The sequence below is a fragment of the Mus caroli genome, unplaced genomic scaffold (genome assembly GCF_978045245.1).
Source record: "Mus caroli unplaced genomic scaffold, Mus_caroli_1 scaffold_2, whole genome shotgun sequence".
Lineage (NCBI taxonomy): Eukaryota > Metazoa > Chordata > Mammalia > Rodentia > Muridae > Mus > Mus caroli.
Window position 1 is genome coordinate 115,023,266 of NW_028227257.1, and position 16,834 is coordinate 115,040,099.

Genomic DNA, 16,834 nt, shown 5'->3' on the forward strand with positions numbered 1-16,834 from the left:
GCTTGAAACATAAGAGAGCATCATTTTAAGCGTGGGAACCCAGACACAGGCTCTGACTTTATTATTCATTTCTAATGCTAACTCAGACTTTTTCTCTGTGTAACTGGGTTCTCTTAGTGGAGCAGATGTAAGGAAATTTTGTTGATGAAAGATAAAGCACAGTAAATTTTAAAACCTTAGAAATAAAAATCAAAAAAATTATGCTGATGATACCTATGTTGACCATGGGTACAACTTCCATCAGAAGTACAAAAAGGAAGGGAAGAAGATATTCAAAGTGCTACATTTCTAGACAAATAACTTGTACTGCCAGGAAAACTTTGGGGAAATGCTTTATAGCATTCAAACTGAGACCAGTACATTGCAGCAGGTTTATGCCAGTTCCAAATTTCTTACTTTAACTAATTCAAACTGTTTTCGACATCTACTATTAGTGGTGAGATTGTATGGTAAAAACCTTAAATTTAGGTCCTGGTCTGATTATGGCATAAAATTTCAGGCCATAATTCTCTCTAACTTAGAATTTGTCTCATCGGGGCCTGGGAAATTGCTTCCATGAGTTAGGTGGTTATCATGAAAGATTGCTAGCCTGAATTAGATCCCTGGAACTCCCAAAAAGTAGAAGAAGATAGCCGATGTCACAAAGCTGTCCTTGGACCTCTACATATGCACCCTGGCACCTCACACAGACCACCACCATCACCACCAACACTCACACACAAACACACACACACACACACACACACACACACACTCACCTGCTGACAGAGCTCAACTTCCAGGACCTACATGGTAGAGAGAACTGACTCCTATAAGTTTGTCCTCTGACTTCTTCATGTATACAATAGCATGTGCATGTACATACAAGTACTCACACACACACAAACACACACACACACACACACACACACACCCCAAAGGAATAAATAAATAAATAAAGTAAAACATCTAAGAGTTTTTCTCGGGCTAAGCATGATGGCACACTCCTTTAATCCCAGCACTCAGGAGGCAGAGGCAGGTGAATCTCTGTAATTTCAAGGCCAGCCTGTTATACATAATGGCTTTCAGGATAAGCAGGACTACATAGAGAGACCCAGTCCAAAAATAATCCACAACAAACAAACAAGCAAAAAACCCCAAAACAAACAAACAAACAAACAAAGAGTTTGTCCTAATACAGCCTTAGCTGTATTTCAGTTTCTTCTGCTTTGAGTTGGGCTCCTGAAATACACAACTCTTCATAGAAACTCAAGGTTTCTATGCATTCCTGTTTGTTTTTCTCCCCAGCACAGCTCTGGTCTTTGCTTCTTTGATTTTCCCAGGAATGACTCTCAGCAAGACTACTGCTTCTGCCTAGCATAAAACCTCTTATTTCACCTTCTGTGTTTAACTTCAAGGACTAAGTCAAGTCACTGTTAGCTGTCAAGTTCTACCCTGCCCTGCTTCCAGGAATCCTGTCCTTTAGGAAGGAGAATAAAGACTGCAGTTGAGTCTATATAGACAGGCAGACTGAAGCCTGTGAATAAAACCAAGGAACAAGTAATCAAAAGAGAGTCGGGGAGAAGGTCACCACAAGTGCCATTGGGGAAAGAACCTGGAAAACATTTGGAAACTCCAGTGGATGTATGAATACACTGTATATATCATGAACACAAAGTTTACAAGCACTCATGTAACAAAAGAAATTAGTACAATTCTGACCAAAGGACCAAAACAACAACAACAACAAGCCCCACAATATAGATTCTTTGCCTCTGTGTATTTTAAATAACGAATCACTGAGAAAAATCAATGCTCAGAAACTTCCTGTATAGCATCATAAAGCTCAAAGGCATGAACAACTATCCTGGCCATCTCACTAAAATGAATGAAGTGTTGAAGGAAGTGAGTGATTGAGAAAGGAGCAGGAGAGGAAAGAAAGAAAGAAGCAATGAGTCAGAGAGAATAAAAGCCCTCAGGAGGTAAAGGGCTTTACTTACCTTCTGTCCCACCTTGCCAGAGGTTCACTGCTGAGGAAGAGCAAGGAGACACCAAGCCACATTGACAGCCACGCAGAGTTTGTAAATGCTCTACTTTATAATTAAGTCAAAGGAAAGAACCCAACATTTTAAATGACTATTAGTCAAAAGGATATGAATGTACCAAAATCTTAATAGCTAATTTTCTAATGGGGTTGAAGGGAGTTAAAATGTACAGGGCGGAGGTGGCACTGAACCGAGAGATTGCTTTCCCTTTATTCAATACTATAAAGGTCTGAAAAAGAGAACACAACAGGTGAAACAGAATTTACAGACCACATCAAGGATATTTGAAGAGAGTAAAAGACCCCTCTAAAATATCAAGTGTTGCAACAGTTACAAACAAAGGATAGGACACCGGTCCTTTTTCTTGCAAACCATTCAAACTTTGATAAGGACCTTCAGGAGGTAAGGAATACAAAGACAATTTTGTGGTTAGGACCACAGACTTCTTGGTAACTTTGCCGAGTCTTTTACTCATGTTTTCCGCCATGTCTGTAATTTTTACACAGCTTAAAAGTGAGGTTTCAGCAACTTCTTCTTTTAGGTAATTTTCTCATGAAAACTGTTAGAACTTTTTTTCCTCTTACACGTGTTCTGCTGTTATTTCTTCTGCAGGGAGCCATGGGGAAATAACAGTCTGTGGTGTAAAGGCATAATTAAGCCTGTGGAGGACCCCAAAGCCTTAGATCAAATTCAAGGCAATAGGGGATCTGAGACACTGCTTTTAGAAGTATAAAACACACACACACACACACACACACACACACACATCCTTTTTCTACTTTTCCCTTTATCACAATGCAGTAGCACCAGGGTGAATCTGCATTCAATTTATGGTATAATTAGTATTCAGGAAAATAAATTGGCTTTGTCTTTTTCACATGCCCCCTTGCAGGATGCCTCTTCAAAATATGACTGTCCCAAGAACACAGGCTCAACCAAATGCTTTCAAAACACTTCTGGAATAATGGCTCCATTCCCTTATCAGGCCTACCCAACATTCTAGAGATATCTTAAGAGATGAAAAGAGGTACCTTCTTGACCATCTTAAAGAAATCCGGGAAATAAAAGCAACTGGTCTAAAAACTCACTTTCTTATTGATATAGTAGGGGTCCAGGTCCTCCAGGGGCTCTGACACCATCTCTGGAGGAATGTCTCCATAAATAAAAGGAAGGGATTTCCCTGCTTCCAAGTCACTATTTGGCTTTGGGCCATTTTCGTCGTCTTCGTCCTTGCGTTCCTGTTTGGGTCTCTTAGCTTTCTCTTCTGCAATGCGTTGTTCAATAGCAGCAAGGGATTCCCTGGTAAAGAAGCGGAAGCTGTCAGGTCCTGGCGGTACCAGCACTGATTGTGCCATCTTTTCATCCTGCTTCTTTAATCACTGTTTAGCTCCTCGAATAAGAAAGTGCTACAGAAACAGGAGGGGAAAAAGCAATGACCATTAAGATAACAGGTGAGGGGTGGCAATCACAGGACATTGAGCATCAAGTATGCAAAGCAAAACAGCTAGAGCACTTCCCAAAGGCAGCTGCTTCCAGCGCTGGGAGCCCTCATGCATGCATTCATTTGCCTGCATGAAGATCTTTCTCTCACATCCAGTAGGTGTGTATGAGGTAATCTATTCTCCCACTCCTGAAATGTTTGAAGTGATCATGCTACTTCGGGGGAAAACACCCTGTTCAGAGCTTGCAAATGGAAGATACTGTGTATCTTTCTGTATGCTTGCTGTTTTGTTTCTGTGAATATTTTGGGGAGCCATTTTTATTCGCCCTGCATTCTGTCTGAAAATATAGCATTCAAAACAAAGGAAGGGAAAAAAATCACACAAAATTGTAGAAGCAGGGCTGTGCAGTAATCTTGCTTCTGCCTCTCTCTCTCTCTCTCTCTCTCTCTCTCTCTTCTTTCTTTTTACTTTTCCTTTGGCCCAATTTAGCACCTTTAAGAGTTTATTCAAAACCATGTCGTCTGTGGAAACAGGTAGAGAGCAAGGTGGGGTGAGGAGATGCAGGAGTCGCCCGGCTGAGGGCTGCGTTTGGAGCTGCTGGCCAACTGCACAGGAAGGGACCAGGCACCTGCCAGCACAAGCAGGAAGTCACTCACATCAGAGGTCTGGAGCTTGGGCCTCCTGGCTTAGCAACCTGCTGCCAACGAGTGTAATTGCTTCTTAAATTAACAAATTTGCAGTACCAGAGGAAACATCTCCAAGAGATACCATATTTCCAAGCCAGAGTCTCATTTGATAAAATCTAGCAGAGTGGTGTAAATATCCATTTCGGAATGTGGACTTGAAAAAAGTCTAACAGTTTCTCTTTTAAGCATAGTCCCTGTAATATGGGTCTTTGTGATGGTATATAATTAACTGGTGTTCAAATCACATTGTATTAAAGTAGATAACTTGACAGTTGTGACTGCAAATGTGACCTCAGCCAGTTACAGGAGTTTCTGTGCTATAATGACCCCAGAATGCCATTTAAAAATCAGTTAATCTATTTCTTCTTCTTTTTTTTTTTTTTTTAAAAAAATCCATTTTAACCTCTACACTACAGAAATGAGTTGCCACTGTAACATATGAGATGCCTCTTCTAAGAGTAAAACAAGTTACTAATTCATTTCTGTAGTCCACACCTGGGAAATCACAAGCACATCTGACCACAGAAGCTGCTGCTGCATAGTTTTCATTAATTTTTATTTTTAAAGTTGACCAGCACCTTTCAGGCACCAGCTGTCAGATTGCCCTGTCAGCATCACAGGATCTCCAAAGCATCCCTCATTTTCCTCTCTCATCCCCAGAGGCCCTCATGCCTAGCGGTAGGCACAGGCATCAAGATAATCCTTGCACGTTCAAGGGAGAAAACTGCCATCCCCATGCCTGGTGTTCTAGGGGGACAGACATGCTAAAACATGCAGCCAGCAGCTTCAAAATGAAAGTGGTCCCCCTATAGATTCCCCCAAGGATTCTACTGCAAAGGTGGAGAAGCCTCACAGAGAGCAAGCATAGTTAAGAACAGGAACACATTACCCCTGAAGAAGCTTTACAGAGTTTTGGGTTGATAGGCTGGAAGCAAGAAGACTGCAGCTAAAATTCCATCAGGCTTTAAAAAAAAAAATTTTTTTTTTTTCAAATTCTCCTTTAAAGACCACACCTAACTTCCTGTAAGAGGATTCTGGTAACTGAAGTAAGAACAGGCATTTCCTGTGCTGCGGGGACTACAAAGTGACATTTTTATAACTGCCACTAGAGGGCTGGGAACTGTGAAGAAAAACACCTTCCTAGAAAAACACTGAGTACGCAGCCGGCGGCAGCCCTAAGCATTCCTGGGTGGAGCCCGGAAGGAGGGTCTGTAAGCCGCCAGGGACCCCAGCACAGAGCTGAAGATGGCAGCGAAGCATTCTGCTGACTGGCAACGCTTTCGTTCAGCGTTTTATTTTCTAATCCAAAAAGACATTTCATCAAAATAAGTAATTCAAACGTAAAAAGAAGCAAATAGCCAAGGGTTAAAAGATTTAAATCCCTACAGTGTGTTACTGATTCTGTTAATGAAATCACATTAATGGACGTACTCTGCACAGTCAGGTTTAGCATTACTCTCCTTTCCAGAATATCTGGGGTCCAATAAATTATTGTTGACTTAACGAAGAGCCAACCTTTTCGCTATGCACTAAGTTAATTTTCTCCAGTAAAAAAATAAATAAATAAAAGTTTAATTTGATAATTGTAAAAAGCTTTTTTTTTTTTAACCCCCTCTGACTAGGTCACTGAAAGGAAACCAGGAGAGATAAGCCTGGATAAAACACTTGCCTCACATAAATGAGGACTTTAGTTTGAATGCACACCCTCCACATAAAAAGAGCAGGCAGACACTCCAGTCCACCTGCAATGCCAGGGCTACAAAAGCAGAGATAGTGAATCAATAAGCCAAGTTTAGTCAAAGGAGTTACCTCCAGCTACAACTGAGAGACCCTGATTAACAAGTACAGCAGGGGCTGGTGAGATGGCTCAGTGGGTAAGAGCACCCGACTGCTCTTCCGAAGGTCCAGAGTTCAAATCCCAGCAACCACATGGTGGCTCACAACCATCCTTAACGAGATCTGGTGCCCTCTTCTGGAGTGTCTGAAGACAGCTACAGTGTACTTACATATAATAAATAAATAAATCTTAAAAAAAAAAAAACAAGTACAGCAGATGGCACAACTGGTTGTTAACATGTAGAAGAATGTGAATCGATCCATTCCTATCTCCTTGTACTAAGGTCAAGTCTAAGTGGATCAAGGAACTTCACATAAAACCAGAGACACTGAAACTTATAGAGGAGAAAGTGGGGAAAAGCCTTGAAGATATGGGCACAGGGGAAAAATTCCTGAATAGAACAGTAATGGCTTGTGCTGTAAGATCGAGAATTGACAAGTGGGACCTCATGAAACTACAAAGCTTCTGCAAGGCTAAAGACACCATCAATAAGACAAAAAAACCACCAACAGATTGGGAAAGGATCTTCACCTATCCTAAATCAGATAAGGGACTAATATCCAATATATATAAAGAACTCAAGAAGGTGGACTCCAGAAAGTCAAATAACCCCATTAAAAAAATGGGGCTCAGAACTGAACAAAGAATTCTCACCTGAGGAATACCGAATGGCAGAGAAACACCTGAAAAAATGTTCAACATCCTTAATCATCAGGGAAATGCAAATCAAAACAACCCTGAGATTCCACCTCACACCAGTCAGAATGGCTAAGATCAAAAATTCAGGTGACAGCAGATGCTGGCGAGGATGTGGAGAAAGAGGAACACTCCTCCATTGTTGGTGGGATTGCAAGCTTGTACAACCACTCTGGAAATCAGTCTGGCGGTTCCTCAGAAAATTGGACATAGTACTACCGGAGGATCCAGCAATACCTCTCCTGGGCATATATCCAGAAGATGTCCCAACCGGTAAAAAGGACACATGCTCCACTATGTTCATAGCAGCCCTATTTATAATAGCCAGAAGCTGGAAAGAACCCAGATGTCCCTCAACAGAGGAATGGATACAGAAATTATGGTACATTTACACAATGGAGTACTACTCAGCTATTAAAAAGAATGAATTTATGAAATTCCTAGCCAAATGGATGGACCTGGAGGGCATCATCTTGAGTGAAGTAACACAATCACAAAAGAACTCACACAATATGTATTCACTGATAAGTGGATATTAGCCCAAAACTTAGGATACCCAAGATATAAGATACAATTTGCTAAACGCATGAAACTCAAGAAGAATGAAGACCAAAGTGTGGACACTGTGCACCTTCTTAGAATTGGGAACAAAACACCCAGGGAAGGAGTTACAGAGACAAAGTTCGTAGCTGTGATGAAAGGATGGACCATTTAGAGACTGCCGTATCCAGGGATCCATCCCATAATCAGCTTCTAAACGCTGACACCATTGCATACACTAGCAAGATTTTGCTGAAAGGACCCAAATATAGCTGTCTCTTGTGAGAAGATGCCAGGGCCTAGCAAACACAGGAGTAGATGTTCACAGTCAGCTATTGGATGTATCACAGGGCTCCCAATGGAGAAGCTAGAGAAAGTACCCAAGGAGCTAAAGGGATCTGCAACCCTATTGTCGGAACAACATGATGTACTAACCAGAACCCCGGAGCTCTTGTCTCTAGCTGCATATGTATCGAAAGATGGCCTAGTCGGCCATCAATGGAAAGAGAGGCCCATTGGACTTGCAAACTTTATATGCCCCAATATAGGGGAATGCCAGGGCCAAAAGAATGGGAATGGGTGGGTAGGGAAGTGGAGGGCGCTATGGGGGACTTTTGGGATAGCATTGGAAATGTAATTGAGGAAAATAAAAAAAAAAAAAAAAAAAAAAAACAAGTACAGCAGAGAGCAGTCAAGGGGATACCCGGCACCAGTCGATAGCCTCTACATACAGGCATTCATATACAATTTTACACACACACACACACACAAACAAACAAACACACACACACACACATGCTGAAATACACACTGTATATAGGTGGTTCTCAACCTTTCTTACTCTGTGACCCTTTCATGAAGACCCTTATGGTGTGGTGACATGAAGAATATCTGGTACATGACCCCCCCCCCAAGGGTCACGACCCACAGGTTGAGAACCACAGCCCTATTCAACTAGGCAGCATGCCCCAAAGGGGAGAAAAATGCATATAGAAAAGAAATGCTATCAGGGGAAAAAAAAAAGTAGTTCTGACAGGAAACGGGGACCATAGCTAACACTCTTTCAACTAATAACATAATAAGAGTGGAAGACCTACTATGTGCCAGTCACTAGGCTAAGATGCCTGTCTGAACTGTCCTGTGACTTTCTCCCCAAACACTTCCCTGATTTACATTTGAAAAGAGAAGAGTAACAGTGAGATTAGAAAAAGTCTCCTGGAAGTCATGTAAACACAATTCAAACTCAGTCTGACAACAACAATAACAACAACAACAAAAAATTGTAACCTTTATATAGTCCTGAAAAGGACTACTCATGCAAAGTAAACCTAGAGTACACATGAGTTACAAATTAGGCAGGGCTGCAAGTCTGTCCTCCTTGTCAACCTGCCTGGATTTGGAGTCACCAGGAGACACACCTTCCTTCCTTAGGCATGTTTTTGTTGGGTGTTTTCAGGAGGATTCAGACTGGATAAGGGAGGTCCTGTCTTAGGCAGGAGAGCCCTGGATTGAATTAAATGGAGGAAACCAAGAAAGCCAACTGAGTGCCAGATATTTCTGCTTTCTGCCTATGTCTCCAGTGGCCTCATGGTCCTGTCAGCTCCAGCTCCTGCCATCAAGTCTTCCTACCATGATGGATTGTTCTCCTTACAGCAGGCATTTTGTAACCTCATAGAGAAGTAGCAAACACAGGTTAATCTCCCAAAGCTACATATCTGTGTATTCCTGGTCTTGTTTGCAGTAGAGATTATACATTTTGAAATGAAGAAGGGAAACCTAGCCATAAATAGTATTTTACTTACTGAGAAAGTGACTCAAACTGGTTGTAGCAAAAAGAAAATTAAAAAAGGAAAGAAAAGAAGGTGTTGGCTTGTAGTTTATTGTCTAAAGCTACCTTTATAGGATGAGTCAGGACCTCAACTGATGTCATCAGTTACACTGTATCCTTTAGCTCTGACTTCCATAGTGAGAGATACTTTTTAGAGGCGCTTATTGTGATAGGTCCTATACAAAGTCCAGCCTGACGACCTCCCAAACTCAAGTGTAATAGGAAACAACAGCAACATTCTCTCTCTCTCTCTCTCTCTCTCTCTCTCTCTCTCTCTCTCTCTCTCACACACACACACACACACACACACACACACACAGAGAGACACACAAGCACACACTTACTCACTCACTCACAACAAAACCCAAAAATACTGTCTGTCTTCTCTCACGGATCCCAACTCTACATAAGTCCTAAGTGACCACTCTGCAAAGTAATGTTTCCAATTAATTGGCTTTGCCTAAGCCACATGCTTGGCAACAGAAAATCCTCCCTTGAGACAGGTGAACTATAAGATCATATTGGTGAACTAGAAGTGATGAAAACCAGGATGGCAGGGTGGAAGTGATCTGGAGAGAAGACTCTGCAGTTAGGAGCATTGGCTGCTGTTCTTCCAAAGGACCTGAGTTTGGTTCCCAGAGGAACCTTGGTGCCTCACAGCTCTCGTAACCCTATGTCTAGGGTGTCCGATGCTCTCTTCTGGCATTTCACACACACACACACACACACACACACAAATGAAACAAATCTTTACAAAAGAATTTTGATTAGTACAATAAGGGATATATTAATATAAATGTGTACTTTAGCAATATATTAGTTGTCAAGTTTCACTGTCTGAAAATGTGCCAAGTAACAATATTACTATCAGAATATAAACACAGTTGCCTTTAGATTTTAAACTATATTCATTTGTATCACTCTTCATGAAGAAGATTTTATAATAACTTTGAAGGTAGGGCATTATTTTTTGAAACCCTCATAAAATACTGGAGAGACAATAGATAAAGAAGTTAGAGAAAGAAGAAAAAACCATAAAAATTGTATTTCTAAATTCTTGTATCATTGTTCTATTGCTACCTCTCTTTCAATGATTTCGTTCTTTGGGGTTTTCAAATTATAAAAAGAAAAAAATGGATGGTGAAGGGCTGGTGAGATGGAGCAGACAGAGCTGTGCTTCCTTGTAATTTCTCTGCAGGGAAGGGAGAAAGAAGCAGGCACTTCCCAGGGGCTTCCTGGGTAGCCTGCTGGGCTAATTAGGTAAGCTCTAGGTCAGTGAGAGACCAAATCTCAAAAAGAAAACAAGGGGAATGGCATTTGAGGCTCAACAGCCAAGGCTGTTCTCTGCTCTCCAAACATAAAGCTGCTCACAAGTGCATTTGAACACACATAGAAAACACACACACACACACACACACACACAACACACACACACACACACACACGGGAACATTGATGAAGTAAAAATGTAAATTAATCAATGCTACTAAACAGGATGATATAAATAAAAGTAGTACATTTATACTTACATAAAGGGACAATCATAAAAAACAAGGCTACTTAATAACTATTGTGTAACTAATTTCTCTGCATAAGAATTGACATTTATATAATATAATAAGTACTGTAAAGATAAACACAGTAAGAAAATGACTATTATTATTTTCTGTAGATAAGAATGTAGTCATGTAGTAATTGATAATTAATAGCTTGGAATAACTTAAAGTCCTAGAGACTTTGGCTCCCCAGGGTGAAGATTCAGAAAATCTGAGAAATACAGTTTCTAGCACTGTTTTAAAACAGTGACTTAGTTTTCTTCAGTATATTAGAATAATGTGTGCAGAAACTTAGATAACATTTGTTAAATCTTATTTGAAGTTTTTTTTTTTTTTTCAACAGATTTCTCAAGGACTTTTGTCCTGAGCGGTGAGCCTGTCCTCCTGGGCTTGTTAGTGGTCACCTGCTGTGATTTTGTTTCCTCTCTTTATTCATCCTGAATTCAGTCCCTTTCTATAACTAACAATTTCCCCAAGGGAGAGAAACTTCTGGACAACCAGACTTTCATGTTTTTTGTTGTGGCTTAGGAAAAGAGTACAATACAATATGAAAAACCAAAGTGCAGTTTGTACCAGGTGAAAAATGTCATTTTTTTCTTTTTAATACTAGATGTATTATAACATGAAACAAATTTATTTTCAGTTCTTTGTATTCATACTATAAGTCTTGAGAATGCTTAAATTAAAGCTAAGCATTCTTTTTTATGATTATTATATCTTTGAATATAGCTTGTTTTTATTTAACAGAAATGCTTACCATGATGAACTCAGAGAAATATAAGTCAAATTGAAGAAAAGAAAAAAAAACACTTTACAAGGAATTTTTCTGAAAAAGTAAATTATAAAGGGAGATATTCCAGGCTGGAAAGATATATCAGTAAGTAAAAGTCCAAGATTCCATGTAAAAGTGCAGCATTGTGGTACCCTCAGTAAATCCAGCACTGGGCAGCTAAGATAGGTGTATTTACTATAGTGAGGCAATCCAGCAAAAATTCCCAGGTCCAGGTCCAGAGACAGACCCTGCCCTCCAATATAAGTCAGAAACCAATAGAGGAAGACGCCCAAAGTTAATCCCTGACTTTCATAAGTGCACACAGAGGTGACTTAAGCCTCTGTATGTACACACACATATGCATACACTATATTGCACACACACACACACACACACACACACACACACACACAAAGACATATGTGATCTCTCTTCTGATCTTATGGTTTTTATTTGCTATTTAATGCTATGTTAACTAAAGCAGGAAGACACAGGGCAAGCATTGAACAACACAGGCTCCTTTGATTCAAAGTGGATTTTTGTCTCCTGTGTCTCTCAAAGAATTCAATATACTCTGCCCATGAGTCCCATCCTCTGACTAGTGTTGTGGTAGATAGACGTCCCCGCTCCAGTGAATTGCAGCCTCTACATTAGAGGACACCTGGATTGGTTGTGATGAAAAGCCATGGCTCTTGCTTGTCTTGGCAGGCTGGGGTGTGTTCTTGATTGCACCTTGGCCTGTCTCTGTGCCTCCCAAATTCCAACAAAGCTAGCAACAGTAGAACATGAATGTCTTCCTATCAGCAACTTAGCATACTCCCTGGAGAGTGACAGTGATCACTGGGGTGAAGTGGAAGCAGGGAGGCTGAACAGTTGGGAATTTCAGAGGCAGGAGTATAGATTATAACACGGAGGTCTGTAAGATTCCCTGCCAATCCAGCCCTAATAGATCTCTTCCAACCAACTGCTCTCCCTGGTTTATTTTTTGCATCATTAATGAAGGAGCCAACTTAATTTAAAATGCAAGACAAACTGAATCACTAGTTTGCTAAAACTTCTGAAATGAAATTCCATTTTCCAAGGAAAAACCAAAGTACATATAGAACCTTGTGATGGTCGGTCTTCCAGCACTACCCCCTTCTACAATCTTTTTCTTCCATTTACCATATTGTTCTACATGGTCACTACTCTCAAGTAGTCAAGAAACAACCTCAGCTCATCCATGTAAGCTGTTTTTCTTTTTGCCTGATGTAAACACGTGCGTGCACGCACACACACACACACATACAGAGAGAGAGAGAGAGAGAGAGAGAGAGAAAGACAGAGACAGAGACAGAGAGACAGAGAGACAGAGAAAAAGAGCCAGAGACAGAAAGACAGAGACAGTCATTTACTTGGTTCCTTCCTCTCATATGTCCTAATCTTTGCTTAGATTTTTCCTCAATGATGATTTTTTCCAGCCATACTATCTAAAATTGCAAACCATCTGCATAATGTTCAAATGTGCACTATGACAGCACCTTCTTCCCTATTTCTCTCCATGGTCTCATCTGTTACTATTCTATAGTTGAACTACTTATAGTATCTGGTTTTGTCAATTTGAAGACCAAGTTCATATCTAAGGCCAGTTATTCCAGATGCAGATTCTAAATTCTGTTAACGAAGTTGCCCTGGGATGAGACAGTAAGGTCAGATATGGATGAAAAGGAAGCAAACCAAATGGGACTTCCAAACAGTGCTAGGACCTCCATGACATTGTCATAGCCAATCATTTGTTTCCTATGGAAGAAGTAGAAACTCCCAGGAACTTTCACATTCTGACGAAGTAAGTACAGAGAATCAAATAATCCAAAGGCAGTTCTCCAAAAGTTGACACAGTTTACAGCATTCTCAACAAAGCCACTAACCTATACCAGAAAGGCAGGAGATCAGAGGAAGAAATAGAAAGGACCACGGTGGTCCTGCATTGGGTAGAACAATATGATGTGAAAACAAGAGCAAGGTTTTGTTCTTTTGTTTTTATAACCATCTATTCTTAGGGCTCTCTCCAGCACCTAACAGGAACCAAATATAAAGATAGGTAGTTGCAATGTGTACATTCTGGAGAACAGGTATTATAATACTCTGAGCATTCAGCAGACACACATCTGGACGTTTCACCAAGACAAAACTATTCTATTTCTTTCAGACGCATCATCCCCCATATCCAGTTTTAAGGTGTCAAGATGATCACTCTCCATGATGCTCTGTCCTAATACACCATCCACACCTCATGGTCCAATCTCCCTTATCTCTTCTCTTGTTTTTTGGAACACCAAGGTTAGAAACATATTATCAGTTAATGCTATTACAAAGTAAACAATTGGTCACTGTCCTTCAGTCTGTCCCTACTCTACCCATTTTATACACAGCTCTAGTGAAAATTATTTTAAAACATGACTATGAACAGGGGAAGGGGGTCCATGCCTTTCATCCCAGCACTCGGAAGGCTGAGGTAGGAAGATCTTAGATCAAGGCTGGTTTGGCTATTGAGTCAGATGCTATCTCAAAACAAACTAGCCAACTAGACAAGCAACAAAGATTCTGTCATTCCCCTAAACCATTCCCCAAAAAGTAGATGTCTACGTGTAATTAAAATCTCAATTTTATTCTCTTTTTTCCTGATTTTGACTTGCCTTTCCATCCTTTCTATCTCTTCAATTTATTCAAGTTAAGATGAACTATTTTTTGCTCCAGCCCCTCAAACCTTCTTATCTTTGTATTTTTGTTTCATTTAGGATGCAATATACTCACACTTCCACCCCAATAACTCAAAATTAACTCATCAAAGCTGCGTCTCAGCATGTTCTGCAGGCAACCCTTGTCTTCTAAACTAGCAGTAGGCTCTCCCTTTTGAATACATGGAACAGTAGGAAGACCAAGAGATGTTGAAGCCAATGAATGGTCTAAATAAAAACCTCATCTTGCCTTTTACAAATGCATTGATTATGACCCTAGATAAGTTACTATGTGACTCAATTTTTACACCAGTGATCAATAAAGATCCATTTTCACTTTTTTGTATGAATTTATATATTATATTGTGATTGTAATATGTAGGTGCTTATTTTTTTCTTTTTTTGGTTTTGTTTGTTTGTTTGTTTGTTTGTTTGTTTGTTTGTTTGTTTTTCCATACAGTGTTTCTCTGTATAGCGCTGGCTGTCCTGGAACTCACTCTGTAGACCAGGCTGGCCTCGAACTCAGAACTCCACCTGCCTCTGTCTCCCAAGTGCTGGGATTAAAGGCGTGTGCCACCTTTATATTTCTCTTTTTAGTTCATCTTCCTTATCTTACCTCATTTTCCTGTGGTTTCTAGGTTACTGAGCCCAGCATCACCACACCTCAGATAATGGTAGCACATACAAGTAATGAATCAATTTCCTTAAACCTGCTTTTTACTTAGCAGCTTTCTTCTTTTCATTGAATGTACTCCATTCTTCTTTGCCGTTTAAAATACATATTTTAGTTTTACTTATATGTATGTATATATGTAAACTGTATGTGTATGACCATATATGTTTCAGTGACCACTGAGGCCAGAAGAGTGTGCTAGATCCTCAAGAGTTGGATTTACAAGCAGCCATGAGCTACCAGAAAAGGATGCCGAGACACAAATTTAAGTCCTTTGAAAGAAAAGCAAGTGTTCTTCACTACTGAGCCATCACTCCAGCCTAATCCTTGTTAGGGTAAATGAGGGATCTCCTAAGTGTCTGATGTTCTGGTGTTTTATTTGTAAATTCTATATGAATAACTAGGTTCACTTGTGATACCTCTCTATTTTTAACTTCCCTGCATTTCCTAATGCGTGGTCTTCAATCCACAGTTAGAGTAGGCTTTTCATTTCTCCTCCGCAACCTCCCCACTCCAAATACTCTCCTTCACTTCCTCACTAGCCCCCACTCCACACTTCCTTGGTGGGCATTTTTTTCTGAGCATATATTATTTCACTGGTAAGCGAAGGTCCATACTCTTTAACCTTTTAAAAGCTCATAAATGTCCAATTGTTTTGGATGGTTTGGTTAAATCAGATCTTCATTATCAAAATTTATAGTTCACCTAAAGTAGAAAACTTGTTCTGTATTAACCTCTTCATTCTCCTCTTTGAAAGCAGATTTCTCTGCTTTAATTCATTCCCCGAACAACTTTTTTTCAGTTGAAACAGACATATCCCCTTACATCTGTCGCCTCCATCAAAGACTCCAACCCCGCTCCACTGCCATCCATCAGATGTACAAATCTGTGCTTTGGATCGCAAAGGCAATTGTCTGGTTTTCTGTTCTATCTACCTTTACCTCATTGTTTAGACATGATAACTAAGGTTTTCTAAGCTTGCTTCCTGGCTTCCAGACATCAGTGAATGTGATTTTCATCACCTGAAATCCAGCACATACTGGTTCAACCTGGCATTAGAAACTTTAAGCCTCCCATGTTATATTTTCCATGCATATTTTCCCAGCCTCCCAAATGAAGTAAGAATTATATATTAGTATTTTCAACTGCGGTGTAAAAAGCATTCAAGAGCAACGTCATGAGATCATCTTGCATCCTTTTAATTATCTGGAACCAAATCATTTATTTTTACTCTGTTGACAAATAAAAGTATCTAGTCTCAGTGAATATACCAAAGTTAAGGGTTTTGGAGATGCTGCCTCTTAGTTCAGGGTGTTGTGGCTCAACAAACTTTGGCCTGCCTCCCTTTGCAGTTATTGCTTTTGTCTGGAAAAGACTCATGTGTGCTTTTCCCAGTCATTTCCCAGCTCTGCCTGGACAGTGTTTTATCTAGAAAGTCTTGGTTCACTTTCTGCTCTTTGGTTGAACCATGTCTCTGGACAACAGCAGTAATTTGAAAGCAGATACGGGGTTTTCCTCTTCCTTCTGATGTTTTCTGGTTGAGGTTCTTTGATGAAGAAGGTACTTGGGTTACTTTCAGGGTTAAAGGAGATAGAGGATGCATAGAAGATAGTAGATGCTATGAATATTCATTTACCCCCTGCATCTCTCCAGGTTTTACATGTGGCATCGTGCTGAACATCCCAATAAAATTAATGTAAAACAAACATCTTATACATTTCCAGCATTAATAACCCAGTTAATCATTCAACAGTTTCTATTCTATTATACTTTAATATTTTATTTGTTGGTAGTGGGAATCCAACCCAGGCTTCCTGTGAGCTAAACAACAAAAATTTTAAGTACCTACAGAGAACCATAATTTTCCCAACTACTTTGACTCAACAATAGCCCAACCACTGAGCTCATCACTACCAATCCTGCCCTTGCAGGGGCTTGTATTCTATCTAATTTAATTAAGAGGTATAGATAATGCATATGTAAATTATATATAGAACACAGCAGTTGATGATAATTGCTTTAGAAAAAATAATACAGGATAAGAGAGCAATCTCATAGTGAAG

General features: G+C 40.0%; 1 protein-coding gene across 4 annotated transcripts in view; it reads right to left on the reverse strand.

Moving 5' to 3' along the window:
• The window catches only part of Scn2a (sodium voltage-gated channel alpha subunit 2), a 140,740-nt gene that overhangs the window by 87,784 nt on the left and 36,122 nt on the right, over positions 1–16,834 (reverse strand). For 2 of the 4 annotated variants that reach the window (XM_021156037.3, XM_029472745.2), the window contains exons 2-3: positions 3,113–3,430; positions 2,135–2,253 (exon numbers count right to left, since the gene is read on the reverse strand). In XM_021156037.3, the coding sequence (XP_021011696.2) occupies positions 2,135–2,253; positions 3,113–3,379 (386 nt within the window). In that variant the 5' untranslated portion in view covers positions 3,380–3,430. Of the gene's footprint in view, positions 1–2,134; positions 2,254–3,112; positions 3,431–5,041; positions 5,129–16,834 lie in introns of those variants that run through there. The other 2 variants (XM_021156038.3, XM_029472744.2) reach the window with 2 other exon arrangements.